Raw genomic sequence first — 17,499 nt, 5'->3', positions numbered from 1 at the left:
CTAAAAATAAATAAACATTGAAAAAAAAAAGAAAAAAAAAAAAAGAAAAAAAATTCTTCGGGACTCCCAGCACACAGTCAGGCTTAGTGAAGATCAGTGAATCGACATCAACGGCTCGCTAGGTTTCCTGGCGGCCGTGACTTGTTGCAGCACCGAAAAGCAACACAGAACAAAAAGCCCCTCCATTCCAGAAAGCGTGCTTGATCTGTTTTGAGTCGACCCAGCACGAGGACAGAGTCTCGTGCTCACAGGCCCGGCGACTGAATTCAGCCAAGTGAAGAAGCACACGATTGAGGGTTTCAAGTGTTACCGACACGGTGGTAGCACGTGGGAAAGAAACAACAAGTCTGATTTCTTTCTGGTTCATCTTCGCTGTCGAGGCGATTGGACTGGCTCGGTTTGCCATCAGGGAAATAGCCACTTCTGTTCTGGTTTCACTCAAATCTTCTCCCTCTTACACGCACACACACACACACACACGCGCGCACAAGTCTGAGAGCATCAGCTGAGAGGTCTGTGCGTGGCCTTCGGGTAAACCCTGCTGAATCACACGCTTCCAGCCCAGCAACCTGGCATCCGGTCACAGGCAGCCAAGGAGCCTTGGTCACAAAGCACCATGTTAGCTGCTTGGCAAATTCCGCTTGATTTCGGAATTCCGTTATCCGGGTCCCCTCTTTTCCACCCCCTCCCGAGCCAGTCTGGTCTTTGTTTAATTGGCTCGAAAGCAAGGCGGGGTGGGGGGGGGGGAGGGCGGCGGAATCTCTTTCTCAATTCCTTGGCTTCTCCCTGGTTGTGGAATACATTTCTCTGTCTTTATGGTCACAGCCTCGTTGAAGTCAAAGCACTCGGGGACCAACAGCCTAGCCGCAGCTTCTAACGCGTAAGCATCTGTCTGGAAGCTCGCTGTTGGTATTTTCTGCTCAGATCGCAGGCACGGAGGAAAGATAGGAATTGTTTCTGAAGGGGGATCAAGATGTCAAAATCTGCTCCTCCTGCCAGATTGGAAACAGCTGGCATGGATTTATTTGCACGCTGGGAAGCCGGTGTGGAGATCGGGGCGCGAGCTCTCCGCGGACTTTTCTGCAGTCACCCTCTAGATGTCAAAAGGCGTGACCAGACTTTCAGAGGGAAGGGTCCAGTGGGGGGTGGGGAGGTGGGAGGATATATGTTTTAATGTCCTGTTCACCACGGTCTCTGAGGAGCCAGATGTCCCATCCGTCACTTGCTGGGGATGGAAACTTTTGGCCTCCGCCTGTGTGCAGAAATGGGAAGAAAGATCAGGGAGGAAAGCAGTGCCTTTGACGGGACATGGGTGACAGGGGCGCTTGTCCCTGTGTTTTACGAAGGAAGCAGAAACTCCAAACTTCCTTCAGACTTCAGCGATGCCACCGACCCTGACGGTCAAGTGGAGAATCTGTCGCAAAATGGGTTTCTCGTGGATTCTCGCGGGGGTCAGAGGTACTTCTCCGCCCCCCTCCTTCTGCCGTCTCGCTCTCTGCCTTTGGTGGAAGGCGGCTGGGCCGGCAGACCTGGAGCGGGAACCGGTCTGTGGGACTTTCCTTGGCGGTTTGCATGCACTGATTCTGCGACTCAGCTGGGTGTCGTGGGAAAGGGCTTCACCGATTTCATGAAGACACATGCGGACATCTGCAGCCCCCGGGGTCTGGGGGCATCTTTCCCGCAGGCTTCGCTCGGTGTCTGTTTCCCAGCCCTGCCGCTGGCTCACGCGTGTTTGCATCTGCAGGGCGCCGCACCGGAGGATTTCAGCAACCTCCCGCCTGAGCAGAGAAGGAAAAAGCTGCAGCAGAAAGTCGATGAATTAAATAAAGAAATCCAAAAGGAGATGGACCAAAGGTAGAGTGCAGCAGCGGGACTTACTGAGAAGTTCAGGTTCGGGGGCGCCTGGCCGGCTCAGTCGGGGGGAGCTCGCGAACGCTCGGTCTCGGGGTCGTGAGTTCGAGCCCCCACGTTGGGTGTAGAGATGACTTAAAAAAAAGTCGAAAGAGAGAGAGAGAGAAAGAAAGAAAGGGAGGAAGGAATAAAGAAAGAAAAAGGAAAGAAGGAAGAAAGGAAAAGAAGGAAGGAGGAAGGAAGAAAAAAGAAGGAAGAGAGAAAGAAAGAGGAAGGAAGGAAGGAAGGAGGAAAAATAAAGAAAAAGGAAGGAAGGAGGAAGGAAGGAAGATAGAAAAAGAAAAGGGAGGAAGGAGGAAAAATGAAACAGGAAAGGAGGAAGGAAGAAAAAAAGGAAAGGAAGGAAGGAAGAAAAAGAGAAAGAAAGAAGGAAAGAAAGAAAAAGGAACTCAGGTTCAGTTTGGAAAGACAGGAAATCCTAAAACGGGTTCAACATAAGTGACTATTTCGGCCGCGTGTTTTGTCGCGGAGAGTCTCCTGGAGGACCTCAGTACTGATCAGGAGAATTCTTTTCACAAATAGGTTTTATTCTGAGTTTGGGCAACAAAATACATAAGATTATTTTTTTTTCTATATTTCTGCATTTAAAAAAATTTTTTTTTACTTCTTTTGAAGTAACGTCTACCCCCAACGTGGCGCTTGAACGCAACAACCCCGAGATCAAGAGTCGCACGCTCTCCCGGCCGAGCCAGCCAGGCGACCCTTAAATTTTGTATTTCTTCCTAGGTGTTTAATTTTAATTCCAGTAGAGTTAACGTGCGCTGTCGTATTAGCTTCAGGCGGACAATGTGGTGATTCGACAGTTCATATTTTATGAAGTGTTCATCATGATCCGTGTGCTTTTATTTTTTTTTTTTAATTATTTTTTTTCAACTTTTATTTTTATTTTTGGGACAGAGAGAGAGAGAGAGCATGAACAGGGGAGGGGCAGAGAGAGAGGGAGACACAGAATCGGAAGCAGGCTCCAGGCTCTGAGCCATCAGCCCAGAGCCTGACGCGGGGCTCAAACTCCCGGACCGCGAGATCGTGACCTGGCTGAAGTCGGACGCTTAACCGACTGCGCCACCCAGGCGCCCCGATCCGTGTGCTTTTAATCTGCTTCACCCATCCCCCCCACCTTCTTCTTTTTTTAAATCGTGACTGTATAGCTGAGGGTTGGTTTTTTTGGTTTTTTTTTTTTAAGTTTATTTATTTTGAGAGGGAGAGAGGAGGGGGAGAAGGGACAGAGGGAGAGAGGAAGAATCCCAAGCAGGCTCCGCACTGTCCTCGCAGAGCCTGACACGGGGCTTTGTCTCACAAACTGAGAGGGTGACCGGAGCCGAGATCAAGAATTAGATGCTTAACCCACTGAGCCACCCACGTGCCCCAGAGCCAAGTCTCGTGTACAAATGAGGAAGAGAAACACGGCGTGACTCTAGCCCCTCCCCCTTGCCCCATGTCCTAGCTTTGGGTCCAAAACGTGCTTGTTTTTCTCCCTGAGGTTGAATGACAGTCAGCCTTCCCAGAGGTTCTCGCGTCTCCGTATCTTGTTACGGAACATATTGACAGTGTCTAGAAAATAAATCACAGTATGCCTTACACACACACAGCCAGCCGTCAGGGGGGTGACGGTTGCTGACTCTTGACCAGCTTCTGTCTCCCCTTCCAGGGTTCCCAGTTTTCGGAGCTGTTTTGCAAGTTCCTAGAATCGTACCCACAAAAAAAAAAAAAAAAAAAAAAAATGGAAGAGATTTGCTATCTGTCTTCCCTTGTGCTTCCCACGTTTATAACCTGTACATCTTTTATATCACGTAGGGGATACTTGCTACTAATCCCGATTGAAAAACCACTTTGTTAATTGTCTCCCACCTTCTAAAATTCTCCCTGAGTGAGTTAGGTGAGTCACTGATCCATCTGAGATTTGAACTTGAGATTTTCTGAAAGATAACTTGAGATTTTGTGCTCTGCATGTAGCCAAAAAGTGACTCTGTGCAATTTGAACGATATGGAAGCTGGGATTAAAATCGGGTTATGCAGGGGCGCCTGGGTGGCTCAGTCGGTTGAGCGTCCGACTTCGGCCCGGGTCATGATCTCACGGTTCGTGAGTTCGAGCCCCGCGTCGGGCTCTGCGCTGACGGCTTGCAGCCGGGAGCCTGCTTTGGATTCTGTGCCTCCCTCTCTCCCCCTGCTTGTGCTCTGTGTCTCTGTCTCTCTCTCTCTCTGTCTCTCTCTCAAAAATAAATAAACACTAAAAAAAATCGTTTTTAAAAATAAAATGTGGTTATGCATAAATCAAACAATTGGTAGGTCAGTACAGTTAAAGTACATGCAAAAGAAAAGTAGTTGTTTATTTTATTTTATTTTTTTGCCTCTGGTAAAGCAGTTCCTGAAAAGTGGGTGGGTTTTATAAATCCTGTTACGCCATATAAAATGTAGCAGCACATATAATTACCTTCGCTGCTGTTTTATGTTAGAAATACACCTCCTGAAATGAAAACTTTGTCCCTGTACTTTTTATTACACGTGGGACCAAATACAGCAAGGGTCATCGGTGTATATAAGCCAGTTAAACCTCACGCCGTTTAATATGTGAGCAGTTGTATTCTGTCCGAGAGTAGGAAGTTAGGACTCAAGTATCCGAGATGACACCGGACGCTGTCCAATAATTACGTAGAAAATTTCCTCTGCCACTTGGGTCATGGCCAGGGAACCTGGTTAACCTTTTAACCCTTCCAGCAGCCTTGCTGGTAATTAGGCAAATCACATTTAAACCTTCACTAAATGACTGTTTAGTGAGCATGTACTGTGTACAAGGAGATATCGTAGGCACTGAGGATAAAGTGATGAACAAACCATATGTCATGCCGCTGACATTTGTGTGTAGACGAAGGCAGGATTAGTCAGAAGCACAAAGTTGATGGTAGATTTCATTTAAAATTTTTTTTAATGTTTATTTATTTGAGAGAGAGACAAAGCTCTAGCAGGGGAGGGGCAGAGAGAGAGGGAGACACAGAATCCGAAGCAGGCTCCAGGCTCTGAGCTGTCAGCACAGAGCCCGACACAGGGCTCGAACTCACAGACCTTGAGATCATGACCTGAGCTGAAGTCGGATGCTCAACTGACTGAGCCACCCAGGTGCCCCTTTTCTTTTCCTTTTCCTTTTTTTTTTTTTTTTTAATATTTTTATTTATTTTTGAGAGACAGAGCACAAGTGGAGGAGGGACAGAGAGAGAGGGGGACACAGAATCCGAAGCAGGCTCCAGGGCACCCCTAACACATAAGGTACAGAAAGGTTGAAAATAAAAGAATGGAAAAAGATCTGTCATCCACTGATTGGCCAGTGCCGACCGAAGGAAGACTGACTTTCGGGCCAAAAAAACCCTCTGGCTATTCAGCTCAAGGAGGATCAACTTTATAACAATAAATACTTCGAGTACCAAACAGCTCAGTTAAATCCGTAGGACCAGATGACCTCAAAACATAAACAAGGTTTTGCTCTTAACCCTTGGACATCAGTGTGTACAAGAAACACAAACACATCGTTGTAGGGAGACATTTTTTTTTAATGCTCTTCTGTCCGTAACTGACAGAACAGATTTAACACATTCAGGGCAGAATATTTAAATGATAGGATTGATCACATTGACCCAGGACACGCCTATCCAGTGATTGCATGGTACGCATTCTTTTCAAGCACCCACTAGAACATTTCCAAAAATTGAGCACATCCTGTTTTCATGAAGCGAATCTCTACAAACGTCCAAGGGGAGACCGCATTCAAGGTGTGCTCTCTGAAGCCTGACATAAAGCTGGTTACCGAGAACAAAAATTTAGAAATTCAGAAATGTAGCTCTGAATAACTCAGAGACTAAAGAAGTCATACTAGGCACTGGGAAATATACAGAGCAGAACTGAACCTGAATGCACATTCTCCGAATCAGCTACTGGGCTATCACTAAAGTGATATAAAAGGAAACTTAGAGCTTTATGATACATATTAAAAATTAAAAAAAAAAAAAAAAAACGCCAAACATCAGTGAGCTAAGTATCCATCTCAAGAAGTTAGAAAAGGGGGCGCCTGGGTGGCTCGGTCGGTTATGTGTCTGACTTCGGCTCAGGTCACAATCTCACTGTCTGTGAGTTCGAGCCCCACGTCGGGCTCTGTGCTGACAGCCCGGAGCCCGGAGCCTGCTTCGGATTCTGTGTCTCCCTCTCTCTCTGCCCCTAACCCACTCGCATTCCATCTCTGTCTCTCTCAAAAATAAATAGACATTAAAAAGAAAAATTTAAACTATTTCCCGTGACTCAAAATAGGGTTTGGTTCATTGGTCTGATGTCGTATGATGGGTGTAGAGTGTCTTTTACGGAAGCTCCTTAAAGTTGGCCCGCTACCACCTGCAGAGTCACTTGGGTTAAGCTTTTAACGTCTTTTTGAAAAAATTTGTTAATGTGTATTTATTTTGGGGCGCGGGAGAGGGAGACACAGAATCCGAAGCAGGCTCCAGGCTCCGGGCTGTCAGCGCAGAGCCCGACGCGGGGCTCGAACTCACGAACCGCGAGATCGTGGCCTGAGCCGAAATCAAGAGTTGGATGCTCAACCGACCGAGCCACCCAGGCGCCCCTAAACTTTTTAACATCTTGACCCCCTCTGAAGGTGCCTTGAAGCCAGAGTTCAAATTAATAGGGCTCTGTGGTCCTAGAGATAACCCAAGCATGGGGATCCCTTACTCGGGCTGCTGTGGGCGGGCCTCCGACACCTGATTTCAGGAAGGCGGTGGAATCTCGCTGTATGCAGCTCTGAGGCTCGGCCGCTCTCCCATCATGGATACCAACTGGATGGGTCTGGTTTCTTAATAGCTGAAAGGGGTGTGTAGGAAAATTTGCAAAGCAGTTAACTGTGCTTCTCCTCGGGGTGAGCGAACGATAGCCCCACAGGACCCAGGATGGCAGCTGTCGCTTTGGCTTGCGTGAAGGACGCGCACAAGGAAATCTCTGGGTTTGCTTTGGTTTTATTGTCGTTTGGGGCAAGGGGAGGGGTCAGGATCGATTCACGTTTCTCAACTGCTAAAGGCAATGGGGAGACACCAGGTAGCATTCAGAAGAGGCGACTGAGAGTTTAATAACCCTCTCTGGATGACACAGGCCTGGGGAGCGGAATTCTTACAGAGTTTTAAGGAAGGAAAGCAAGCCCCGATGCTCCCCGCCAACCCAGACGTTACCCAGTCTTCCCCTGCTTAACACGGTTCCCACGGCGTCAGGAGACTACACTTAGCTCGTGACATTCACCTTTCACTGTGTTCTGCTCATTCTTGGTTTTTTTCACCCCCCTCCAGAGATGCTATAACAAAAATGAAAGATGTTTACCTAAAGAATCCTCAGATGGGAGACCCAGCCAGCCTGGATCACAAATTAACAGAAGTCAGCCAAAATATAGAAAAACTGCGGCTAGAAGCCCAGAAATTTGAGGTATGAAAAAGCTGGGGTTGAAAAGCTCTGTTGAAAAAAAAAAAGAAAGACAGAAATAGAGGGAGGGGCGGGGGGGGGGCGCGGTCCCAGTGTGTCTGGAGATTCAGCCAGAGGTGTCAGGGTGGGTCTCAAGGGGTGGGTCTCGAGTTGTCGTAAGAGGAAATGGTCGTGCACTGAGCCTTCTGCCCCTCAGCACGCCCTCGGTCCCTTATGTCTCCTAACGCCGATGCCGATCAAAGTCGTATTGGGATCCACAGTGCTTTTCCAGAAGCGCCTCCCTTAGTTGATCCTGCTTCGTTTTCTGTTGGTCATGGAAACAACTGGAAGAATGTAATCGTCCAACACCGCCGGGAATCAAAAAAACTTACAAAAAAAAAAAAATCAATTCCAATATGTTATTGTTCTTTCAAAGGCCCCGTTATTAAAGGGTTATGTCTGTGAAAACCGGGAGGAGACACAGATCAGAAGTGAGTGGGAAATACAAATAATAAATGTTTCAAGGACCCAGAGAGGAGCACTCAAAGGCTTCTTTTGCCCCCAAACGTGAAGGCTACAAAACACGGAAAGATCCATTAGTAACCGATCGTTCCCGTCAGAATAGGTGATTTGCAGCCACGAAGGGTCAACGGGGGCGTTTTTAAAATTCTTCCTGGAGCCCATCCATCAGTTGGTACTGTTTTTGAGTCTCTAGAGCCTAGAAATGTCCTTTTCTGATCACTTTCATTCTCGCCCGTCTCTTACCCTGTTTCAAATGCCGCCGAGGGCAATTTTTTCTACTTTGGATTTCCTCTATGTATGTTTCTTCCCTATTCAAGAGAGTGATACTCCCAAAAAAAAGGAAGCGTGGCTTTCAAACTGAGTCACTGCTTACGTGGGGCAGGGTCCTCCTGTTTCCCCGTGTGACCTCGAGGTCACAGAATTTTGGAACCAGAAGGAACTGGAAGCAATGCATCTGAAACCACACGGCTGTTTGCAAAAAGCCCGAGAGTGTGACACGGTCCGGTCCCGTGTTCTTTCTGCCCCATTGTCACAGCTGCCTCAGTGCCTTTGCTTCTGCGTCTCCGAGGTGAGGCGAGCTAGAAGCGGTGGTACAGCCAAGTGCAGATACACTGGAGGGACCCCCTCCCCCCCCCGTCGCCACCACTCCCCCCCATGGAGTCCTTCTGGAGTCTCAGCTTCAGTGACCATCGGGCAACCCCAGCGTGGGGCCGTAGGACTCCAGGGCCTTTCGTCACTCTTGCTCGCAGGCCTGGCTGGCCGAGGTGGAAGGCAGGCTGCCAGCGCGCGGCGATCAGGCCCGGCGCCAGAGCGGAATGTACGAGGCCCAGAACCCGACCACGGTCAACAACTGCGCTCAGGACCGTGAGAGGTACAGTATCTCGCTTGTGTTCGCTTCCCGATTCTGGAGGCTGGAAAGGAACATAAGGCGGTTTCTTGATACCAAAGCGCCCGTGGGGCCTGAGCCGCCCTTTCTCCACGACTCGGGTCCCTGATGCCGCGTGGGGCGGGGATGGACAGGCAGGGTGACCCGAGATGGTGTTCGTTAGCGGGGGACGGTGGGGGGTGTGGGGGCGTGTGTGCAAGCACGTTGCTCGCACGGTGGCAGAGTCTGAGCCCTCACCGGGGTCGGTCGCTATAGTTGCTGTGTGCTTTGCTTTCTTGAGCAGCCCGGATGGCAGTTACACGGAGGAGCAGAGTCAGGAGAGTGAGGTGAAGGTGCTGGCCACGGACTTCGACGACGAGTTTGATGATGAGGAGCCCCTGCCTGCCATCGGGACTTGCAAAGCCCTCTACACGTTCGAAGGTGACATGGGCCCACGGGGTTCCCCGCTTGCGCACGCTGCCCCTCCTCCTGCTGTGACCGGACCTTCTTCTGAAGCCTTCTAGATCTTTCTAGAAGATTCCTTCTGCTCAGAGTTGCCGTCGTCACCGTCATCATCACGTGGCTGACTGCTGTATAGTTTGCCCTTCGGTCCGCACGACCGAACAGCTTTGGTGGAGTTTACTTGCAGCAGACAGTGTGGGATGATGATGATTTCTCATCTGTCTTTCCAGGACTTCTGGAGCCCCCTGTCTTGGAAAGGCCCCGGGGGGCGGGGATGTGGGTGGGTGTGGCTTGGCATCCGCCCCCGGAGATCAGAGAGCAGACACACATTTGCAGCGTTTACCAGAAGAGGGGTACAGAGTGACAGGGGGACATCAATCACTCTGGGGGGGGGGTGTGAAGGTGAGATCCCATCCTTAAGAGAACTCAGAGAACCCTCCAGGCTGCTGTACATCGGAGGGAGGGAGGGAAGGAAAGCATGGGCTCGTGCGGCTGGAGCTTAGAGGTCTTAGGAATAGGGGAATCTGAGACGAGAAAGTGGTACCTGTGCGGGGGGCCGGGGATAAGAGCAGCGTTTGGATTTGACTTGGCAATAACGGAGGAGCTATTGAAAGCATCTGAGCAGGGTGTTGATACCTTAGGATCTTTACTGTCACATGTGCAGGACCAATCAGAGAACAGGGACGGAGGGTTAGAAAGACTAGCCGAGCGTTTCCAGCACGATGTCCTGTAGAAAGCTAACGAGGATGCTGTGGAAGAAGCCATCCGAGCTCGGGTTGGTTTGGGGAAGCCCTGGAACGAAGGGATCTTACAGATTCCCTTGGCACAGACCAAATGTTGATAGTGACAAGAAAGCACCAGGTTAAAAATGTTGCCGATGTTGCCTCCTTCCCACACCTCGGCCCACCCCTACGGCACCCCCTGTAAACAGCGCCCCAGACAGTCTGCGCTCAGAACGCTGTTTGAGCCGCGGGGGCTAGACTTTGGCAACTGTCTCCCGCAAATGGTCTTGGGGACCGCGATTCGAGAGTGGGCACCGAGATGCCGCGGTCAGCCAAGCGCTCAGACTCCTGGCTGATGGGAAGCGGGGAACGAAGAGGGGGACGCAAGCGGAGAGGGGTCCCGAAGGTGCCTTCCTGGGGTCTCCCTGAAGTGGGAAGGCAGGAGGAGGAAGTCGTGGTTTGGGATTTGTATTATTATTCGTAATAATAACATAACCGTGAGCCCGGCGGTTCAGGTGCCCGGGCAACAGGGAGGCGGACACAGATCGCAGGGAGAAGTGGAACCTTCGCTCCAGACAAGAACCAGAAAGGGAGAAAGAGAAGTCGGGATGTCGTCTGAAAAGGGGTCATCAAGGCCTTGGGACTTTGTTCTCCGCAAGAGAGAGGAAGAGCGGCGCAAAGAGCCCCCCTCCCCTTCCCCGGGGAGACACCTGGCTTCCCCGGAAGGAGGGGAGGGCTCTCCCTGGAGGAACTGGAGAAGGGCCTTGGGGGGAGGGCCTAGAAGCTTCTGCGAGGGAGGAGGCCTTGGAGGGGAACGGGCGAGGGGGTGGGTGCCTCTATTGCTGGCTGTCCTTTCTTCACGGCCCTGTGTGCCCCACCAGGATGGCGCGAGAAGCCTAAAATACTCTGATCTTGCTTCCCCAGGGCAGAATGAAGGAACCATTTCAGTAGTGGAAGGAGAAACGCTGTACGTTATAGAGGAAGACAAAGGTGACGGGTGGACCCGCATCCGGAGGAACGAAGAAGAGGGTTATGTCCCCACTTCGTACGTCGAAGTCTATTTGGACAAAAATGCCAAAGGTGCTAAGACTTATATTTAATAACAACTTTAAAAAAAAAAAACTTAAAAAAAGTTGGCGTTGTCTCGCTCCACACCTATGACGGTTGCAGGCAGTCCTTCAAAGTCTCGATGGAGGACACCCGCGTGCGTGTTGTCGTTGGGCCGGGCGCGGTGGGCACGTAGGCGTCTCACACCCGGCTTTCCCTGGCTAGTTTTGACGATAACCAAGTTTCACTCGCTAATGAAATATTATGTGAAAAGCTTCCACCTGCCCCCTTACGATGCTGTCATTTGCAATCCACAAACGGTCCTGCCCCTGGCAGTTACCTGTAGGCATCCAGAAAAACAAAGGTGCCCTTCTAGCCTCTAGTCGACGTTTCTGAGTTTAAAACGTCCACGCGCGTCAGAGGGGTGCCGTAAGACCTCCGCCCTCCTGCTTGTAGCATCTGTGTCCCCGTTGAACTGCCCTAGGACGTTCCGTTTTGTAACTTAACACGTTGAGCTCCGCAAGTTGGTCAGTTCGATCTTGCAGGCGTCCGCTTTGGAAGAAGCCAGAAATAAAACCTCCCCCTCCTGGAGGAAAGAGTGAGGAGATTCCTATGTTGGTACTAAGAAGTGTGTCTTTTTTCCTTAAACACATTTAAGATCGCGATTGGTTTCTTGGGATGAGCCTGTCACGGCTGCGTGATCCCAGACAACCCACTGAAACCCGGAAAAGCTCGGTTAACGATCAACCAGTTGACTTTGCCATCCTCCCTCTGCGGTCGACCGAGCCCATCAGATGCCCTGGTGCTGTTCAGATAACTTAACAAAAATCAGTGCATTTCTGTTGGAGCCTTTGTGGCAAGCGGGGGCCGTAGGCAGCTCACGCTTCCCCAGGTGGGGCCATAAATAGAACCTGGTTCGCCACCAGCTGCCTCTTACACGCAGACCCCGGCTAATCACTTTTCAAAGGTGTTTTGTTTTATTTTAATCCCTGGCATTCTTTAAGACCCAAAATATGAATTTACGGACAACTGTTTGAGAAGTGCTCGCTTGTTTTGTATAATTAACCATGGCCGGAGTAAAATAAAGCGTTTCACCGTCTTGAAAGGAATCTGGGTCACATGGGGATTTGCATTTTTTAAATTGGCAAGATGGGTAGTGAAATTGATCACATGCGTAGACGGGTACCGAGCCCAGTGCCTGTCCCCATTTCAAGAATCTACCCTGAGATCCCAGAGAACCAGCTCAGAATAAAGGGGTCAGGTTGAGATTTTCCTTTTATTTGGCTTCGAAAACCACTTCATGTCTTTCCTACTTTTAAATGGGAACTCAGCTCCTGGTTTTTACGTTGTGAGCTCCTTTTATGAGCTCGAGCCAATTTACAGCTGACTTTACCAAAAAAAAATTTTTTTTCATAATAAATACGGCTGATCTGAAAAGCAACCGCAGCTCCTGGGCGGGGGCAGCACCTGGCAGGAGACAGGAGTGCTTTTGCTGCACATTCTAGCGGAAGGCACGGACCCAAGCGCACGGGAGACCCCAGATACTAAAATCCAAGCTTTCTGTCCGCTGCTGGACTCATTTCCGGACGATGAACTGCTTGCGGGAAGCAAATTAAACATTGAAGAAGTCTTAAAATGGCCAAGACGTTAGCCTTTTGAAGCCTCCCTTGGGAAGTATGACAGGGCATGAATTCTTTTTTTTTTTTGTTTTCTCCCCCTTATGGTTGTGCAGATTTGATTCAGAAGATGGCTCAGTTGGTTTGTGGGGGGGGGGGGGGGCTGGCGGCCGGTTTGGGCGTGTAAATGAATGATCACGGTTTGCAGCTGTGTGCCCCCAGGCCCTTAGCAGAGGCCGCCACAGGATCGGGGACAGCACAGTGACACTTTGTAGCTTCTGTTTAAGCCGGTCAGCGCAGCACCGGGTGTTAGAAGAAATCCCGCAACGATTCTCAAAGAATCAGGATGCCCATTTCTGCCCAGAGTGTAGACTCTGGTTTCTACTCGCCCAGTTAATCTGCTACAATAGAAGACGAGTCTCAGCTTGTTCATGAAGTTTTCTCCTTTTATTTCAGAGGCACACTTAGAGGTGACTAGTGTATACGTAGGGGCCTGTCTTCCCCACCTGGTTTCTAAATCTGGTCGGGACCCCCAAGAACACCCTTCCCCACCCCACCCCCCCAGCAAACCCATCCCAGCTTGTGGATTGCTGCTTCCTGACGCCCAGAACTCAAAGCAGCTGTTTCGTGCCTGTGCACTTGTGTGTGTGTGTGTGTGTGTGTGTGTGTGGTCTACTATGTGACTATTTAACGATTGCCAAGATATTTAGACTAGAGGAGCGTCCAATGGGTCAGTTGGATTGTGACTTACCTTCTTTTATGGTTTGGTTTTTTTTTTTTTTAATTGCTTTCTGTTAAATATGCCCGTAATCCCCTCCCCCCCCCACCGACCCCCCCCCCCCACTATATTTGTATATACTGCAATTTAAGAACAAAAAGGATGCCTTGAATTGGTTGTTTTACCGTTTTACTCTTTTGTCTGTTTGTTTTATTGGTGATTCTGCTGCCTAATGACCTTTTTTGTTTTTGTAACCGCTGGGGAAGCCGGAAGGATTAGGTCCCCCTGCCGGCTGCCTCCTCACTTGAGTTTATTGTAGACACTTGGGCTCTGAGTAAGTTTTGTTTGAATGCGGCCAACATGATTGTCTCGCTCTCCTTACCCTAAAAGAAAAGAATCTGTCTGGCACCTTTCAGCTGTACCCTCGTATCTGCCTCTCTAATAAACGTATTTTTCTCAGTGTTGTGTATTTTAAATGATTCTTCACCTTTCCGAGAAAATTATTCTGTGTACTACGGGTGTTTAACTCTTTTGTCTTCAGTAACGGGGAACTTTTCCGGCCACATGCTTTTTAAAAATTCTGCCCTTCCCCGCCCCCACCCTTTAAAATGATGCCACCTTCTCTCTTTCTTGCCCTGTGTGCTCCCGAGGGCTTCCAGAATCCGCCTCTCTCTCTCCTCCTCTGCCCCCTCATGATGAAGAACTTTCACTGTTTACTGCTGAGTCAACATTAAAGTGACAGGTTTTCCTTTTCTCACCAAGACTTTACACTTTTGTAAAGCACAGAGCGTGTCAGCCGGGGACAGAATCCAGAACCGGGCCTTGAAATGCCTCGCGCCCTCCTGGGAACCTGGTCACATTTTTTCCCCCCCCCTTAGAAAGAGGGGGTCGGGGCGGGTGGGGGCAGCGTCGCCCATGCGGGCCTCTGTTCACCCCTGAAGGAAAGGCGGGTTCCCCAGGGGAAGTGGGAAGTGAAACCGTGAAAGTTCCTTATCTCAGACGTGCCCTGTGGTGACAGCCCCACTGTTCTGAAGCTGTCCCCCCCTCCCGGGTGGTGCATTCTGAGAAACAGAGTGGCCCCCCCCTGACCGCCTGCCTTCCTCTAAACCGTCTTTTTCTTTCTTTTTGTGTTGTAGATTCCTAGAGGCCTCGGGGAGCCTTCCCAGGAGAAACCCTCCGGTCTGCTTGTCTCCACAGGCCTGGGCGCCCGCGCTGGGCTGGACCGTGGCCCTGGACATCTCAGCCTGAAGTGACATTCCCCCCCCACCCCCCACCCCACCCCCCGCCACGTAGCTGCTTGCCTTTTTCTTTTTCTTTTCTTTCGACAGCATGCCCCTCGTGGCCCTGCTCCTTCCGTGGCCCAGTCCGGCCACCTCTGCGGGGAGCAGGTCTGTCCCTGTCCCCACCACACACAGGGCCACGGAAGGCAGCTAGACACGTGTTCCCCCCTCCCCAGGCTCCCGCCTCGGCCCTCAGTCTACCTGGAGCATCCTGGCCCGTCCATGGTTCACACTGTGCCTTTCGTGAAAACTTTGCCACTGGTCGCCTCCCCCCCGCCCCCCGCCCGGGAGACTAACAAAATCTGGACGAGGAAGGCCAGGTGTGCACCAGGTGGACTGAGCGCCCGAATGTCACTGACGTGTTCCCGTGTCCCGACTCTGTTGAGTATTCAGTGGTCCTTTTCTGGTTATGGGTCCTCACCTCGCCCCAAACACTGGCCCTTGCAACATGTCATGGCCCGAGAGCGGCCACGGTGGCCACGGGGGCACGCACACGCATGCACGCGCGCACCCCCCCCTCCGTGCACGCTCAGCACACACGTGTTTTTATCTGGGGCCCGTGCTCAGTGGCCTGGAAAGGTCTGGACTGGACGTCCTATTCCAGCCCGGGGGCCACGCACAAAAGCCCGCATCCACCCGCCTTCTCCCTGTCGTGTCCCTCGTTAATGAGCACTGTGGACCCTGGCGCTTTACGAACGAGGGTCTCACCTCGGCGTTAGTTGGTCGCAGGGCGAAACTTCCCGTCTTTCCATGAATTCCGAGATGTGCGTCTTAGGGTTTTAGCGCTTTCCTCACCAAAGACCCTGTGCTGCCCGTGGCTCCGGCTTCTGTATGTTCTCACGTGTTCTGCAGGCCACGGAGACTGGACTGCGTTTGCCTCTGGAGCGAGGTTTCCCGCCCCTGGCGGACCCTTGGGGACAACGTGAGGCCACGTAGCCTGTGGCCACTCATGCCTTAGAGCAGCGCAGCGTTCCTTCTTTTCTGGTGCAGAAACAGTCGGGAGAAATCACTGGCTGGGAGTGTCTGTGGACGAGACCCCATCCGAAGCCCAAGAAGGAAATCGGGCCTCTTTCTTGTCTCGTTTGGCTTTCGGTAACTAGGCGGTCGCCTCGAACCTCCTCAGTTTTTCTCGACATTTACGAATCTAAGACCAGGGTGTCTTCTGGGAGCCGAAGGGACAGGGACAGGGACAGAAACGGGCAGGTGCTAAGGGCTTGGGCCTGTGTCCAGCGGCCCCAAAGATGGTTCCTCTCAGCAAACCGGGGTTGACCAGACGCCTCCCTCAGAGCGGCTCGGCGACTAGAAACTTCCAGCAAGCAAACGCCCGGGGTTGAGCAAGTGAACCGAAGTAGCTTCGGGTTTAAAGGCGAGCCAGCGAGAGAGCATGAGCCGCCCCCCTTCTGTCTCTCTGTCCTTCTGTCTGTCCCTAAAGGGGGCTACGCCCTTGGCCTGACGATCACCTGCCGGAGAGGCTGCGGCCACTGGCTGTCGCGAGGCTGCTACGTTGGCGGCAGGCCTCCGGTCCCCACGGTGGCGGCGCACCCGTGGCCAACTCCTCAGTCTCGCGAGAGGGCCGGCTTGGCACGTGACCCGGAAGCCAGGCGGCCAAAGGGCGAAGGGGGGGGGGCCGGGGCTCCCCTGCGTCCCTGCAAACCTAGGGGTGCGCGGTTAGTCCGGGCGGCCCCGGGGGCTCCACGGGCGGCTTCTCCAGCCGCTGGGTGACCGGGTGTCCCCAGGAACTTCTGAATCTCACCAGGCCAAGCTGACCACTCTCCACCCCACCGAAGACGCTAATGGTTTTTTAAATCGAGTTGAGAGCCTCGGTAACGCATGCGCATTGCATCTTTCCCCTCCCGGGTCAGAACAGATTCATTTCTCGCAACATAGGGGATACGGTAGAAGCTGCAGTGATTTGTCCTTTTCATGTCTGTTAAACCCGATATAGAATATACTCGTATCTTGTACCCCCTGCGCCTTCCCCTCCCCCCCCCTTCCTTCCTTCTGTACCACCTGCGTCCAAAAAAGAATGCATCGTAAGCACTTCTCAGTGTTCGGCGTGGGGTTTGCGCCGTGAGGCCGAGCTCATCAAAGGAAAGAAGTTATTATGTGATAGTTGAGACGGATCGTTTACTCTGGGAGTCCTACTGGGAGCTCATCTATCTATTCTTACGGACGCGTTCACGTAGGGTAGAGACGCGGAATTTTCGACCTGCTTCCCGGCCTCCCCGCCCCGCACCCCCGATGCCTGTGGTTTCCCTGCCGATGCTAGAATACTGTTGTAAGAATGACTAAGTTTTAAGGAGCCTGCCCTGACAATGACCTAAAAACGAAACGAAAGACAGGAACTTGTCAGTTACCCCGTTTTTCCTTTGCAGGATAAAAAGGTATGGAAAGCCGTAATGGGATTTTCCTTTGGATTTTGATGGCGCTCGCCTCGAAGCTTCCAGGCTGTGAGGCTCAGGCCAGATGAGCTGTAGCACAGGGGCCCCCTAATGCCTTCTGGTGACATCTGTAATTACAGGAGAAAGTTTACTGAACGTGGAAAAAAAAAAAAAGTTACATCGATGCTAAGTATTTTTCCAGAAATCTTGGTTTCATACTTCCTCATGCCTCTGCCTCCTTGTGCTGCTTCTATCATTAAAAAAACAAAAACAAAAACAAAAAACTTATTTAGAGAGTGATCCAAAATTCTATTTTAACCTGACGTTGAGCACCTTTAAACTTTTTAGTTTATTTGTGCGCGTGGCACTAATTCTAAGCTTTGGAGGCATCTCAAGTGTTGTAACGGCCCATTGCCATTGTGAAGGTTCTGGAACTGCCCATTTGTCTCTGGAGATGGAATTAAACCAAATAAAGTGCTTCCATTGGAAGGCTTATATTGACCTTGTAACTATACGTTAACCCTCTTAAATGTTAAATAAAAGTATAACCTCTG

The 17,499-nt window shown here is 51.0% G+C and overlaps 1 protein-coding gene and 1 long non-coding RNA gene across 13 annotated transcripts in view; one reads left to right on the top strand and one right to left on the bottom strand.

The window, feature by feature from the left end:
* Positions 1–17,499, top strand: part of FNBP1 (formin binding protein 1) — a 144,691-nt gene extending 127,192 nt beyond the window's left edge. For 6 of the 12 annotated variants that reach the window (XM_023242848.2, XM_023242847.2, XM_045043315.1 and 3 more), the window contains 5 exons: positions 1,745–1,854; positions 7,224–7,356; positions 8,604–8,725; positions 9,024–9,160; positions 10,828–13,743. In XM_023242848.2, the coding sequence (XP_023098616.2) occupies positions 1,745–1,854; positions 7,224–7,356; positions 8,604–8,725; positions 9,024–9,160; positions 10,828–11,003 (678 nt within the window). In that variant the 3' untranslated portion in view covers positions 11,004–13,743. Of the gene's footprint in view, positions 1–1,744; positions 1,855–7,223; positions 7,357–8,603; positions 8,726–9,020; positions 9,161–10,827; positions 13,744–14,420 lie in introns of those variants that run through there. The other 6 variants (XM_023242849.2, XM_023242840.2, XM_023242838.2 and 3 more) reach the window with 2 other exon arrangements.
* LOC123381674 lies at positions 6,980–15,401 on the bottom strand. Its single transcript, XR_006588966.1, has 2 exons — positions 15,273–15,401; positions 6,980–7,719 (listed from the first exon to the last, which is right to left on the bottom strand). It is a non-coding gene; the product is annotated as an uncharacterized LOC123381674 (long non-coding RNA).

Source organism: Felis catus, chromosome D4, assembly GCF_018350175.1.
Source record: "Felis catus isolate Fca126 chromosome D4, F.catus_Fca126_mat1.0, whole genome shotgun sequence".
Classification (NCBI taxonomy): Eukaryota; Metazoa; Chordata; class Mammalia; order Carnivora; family Felidae; genus Felis; species Felis catus.
The sequence above is the reverse complement of the archived record's forward strand: the minus strand, read 5'-3'. Positions and strand labels throughout refer to the sequence as shown.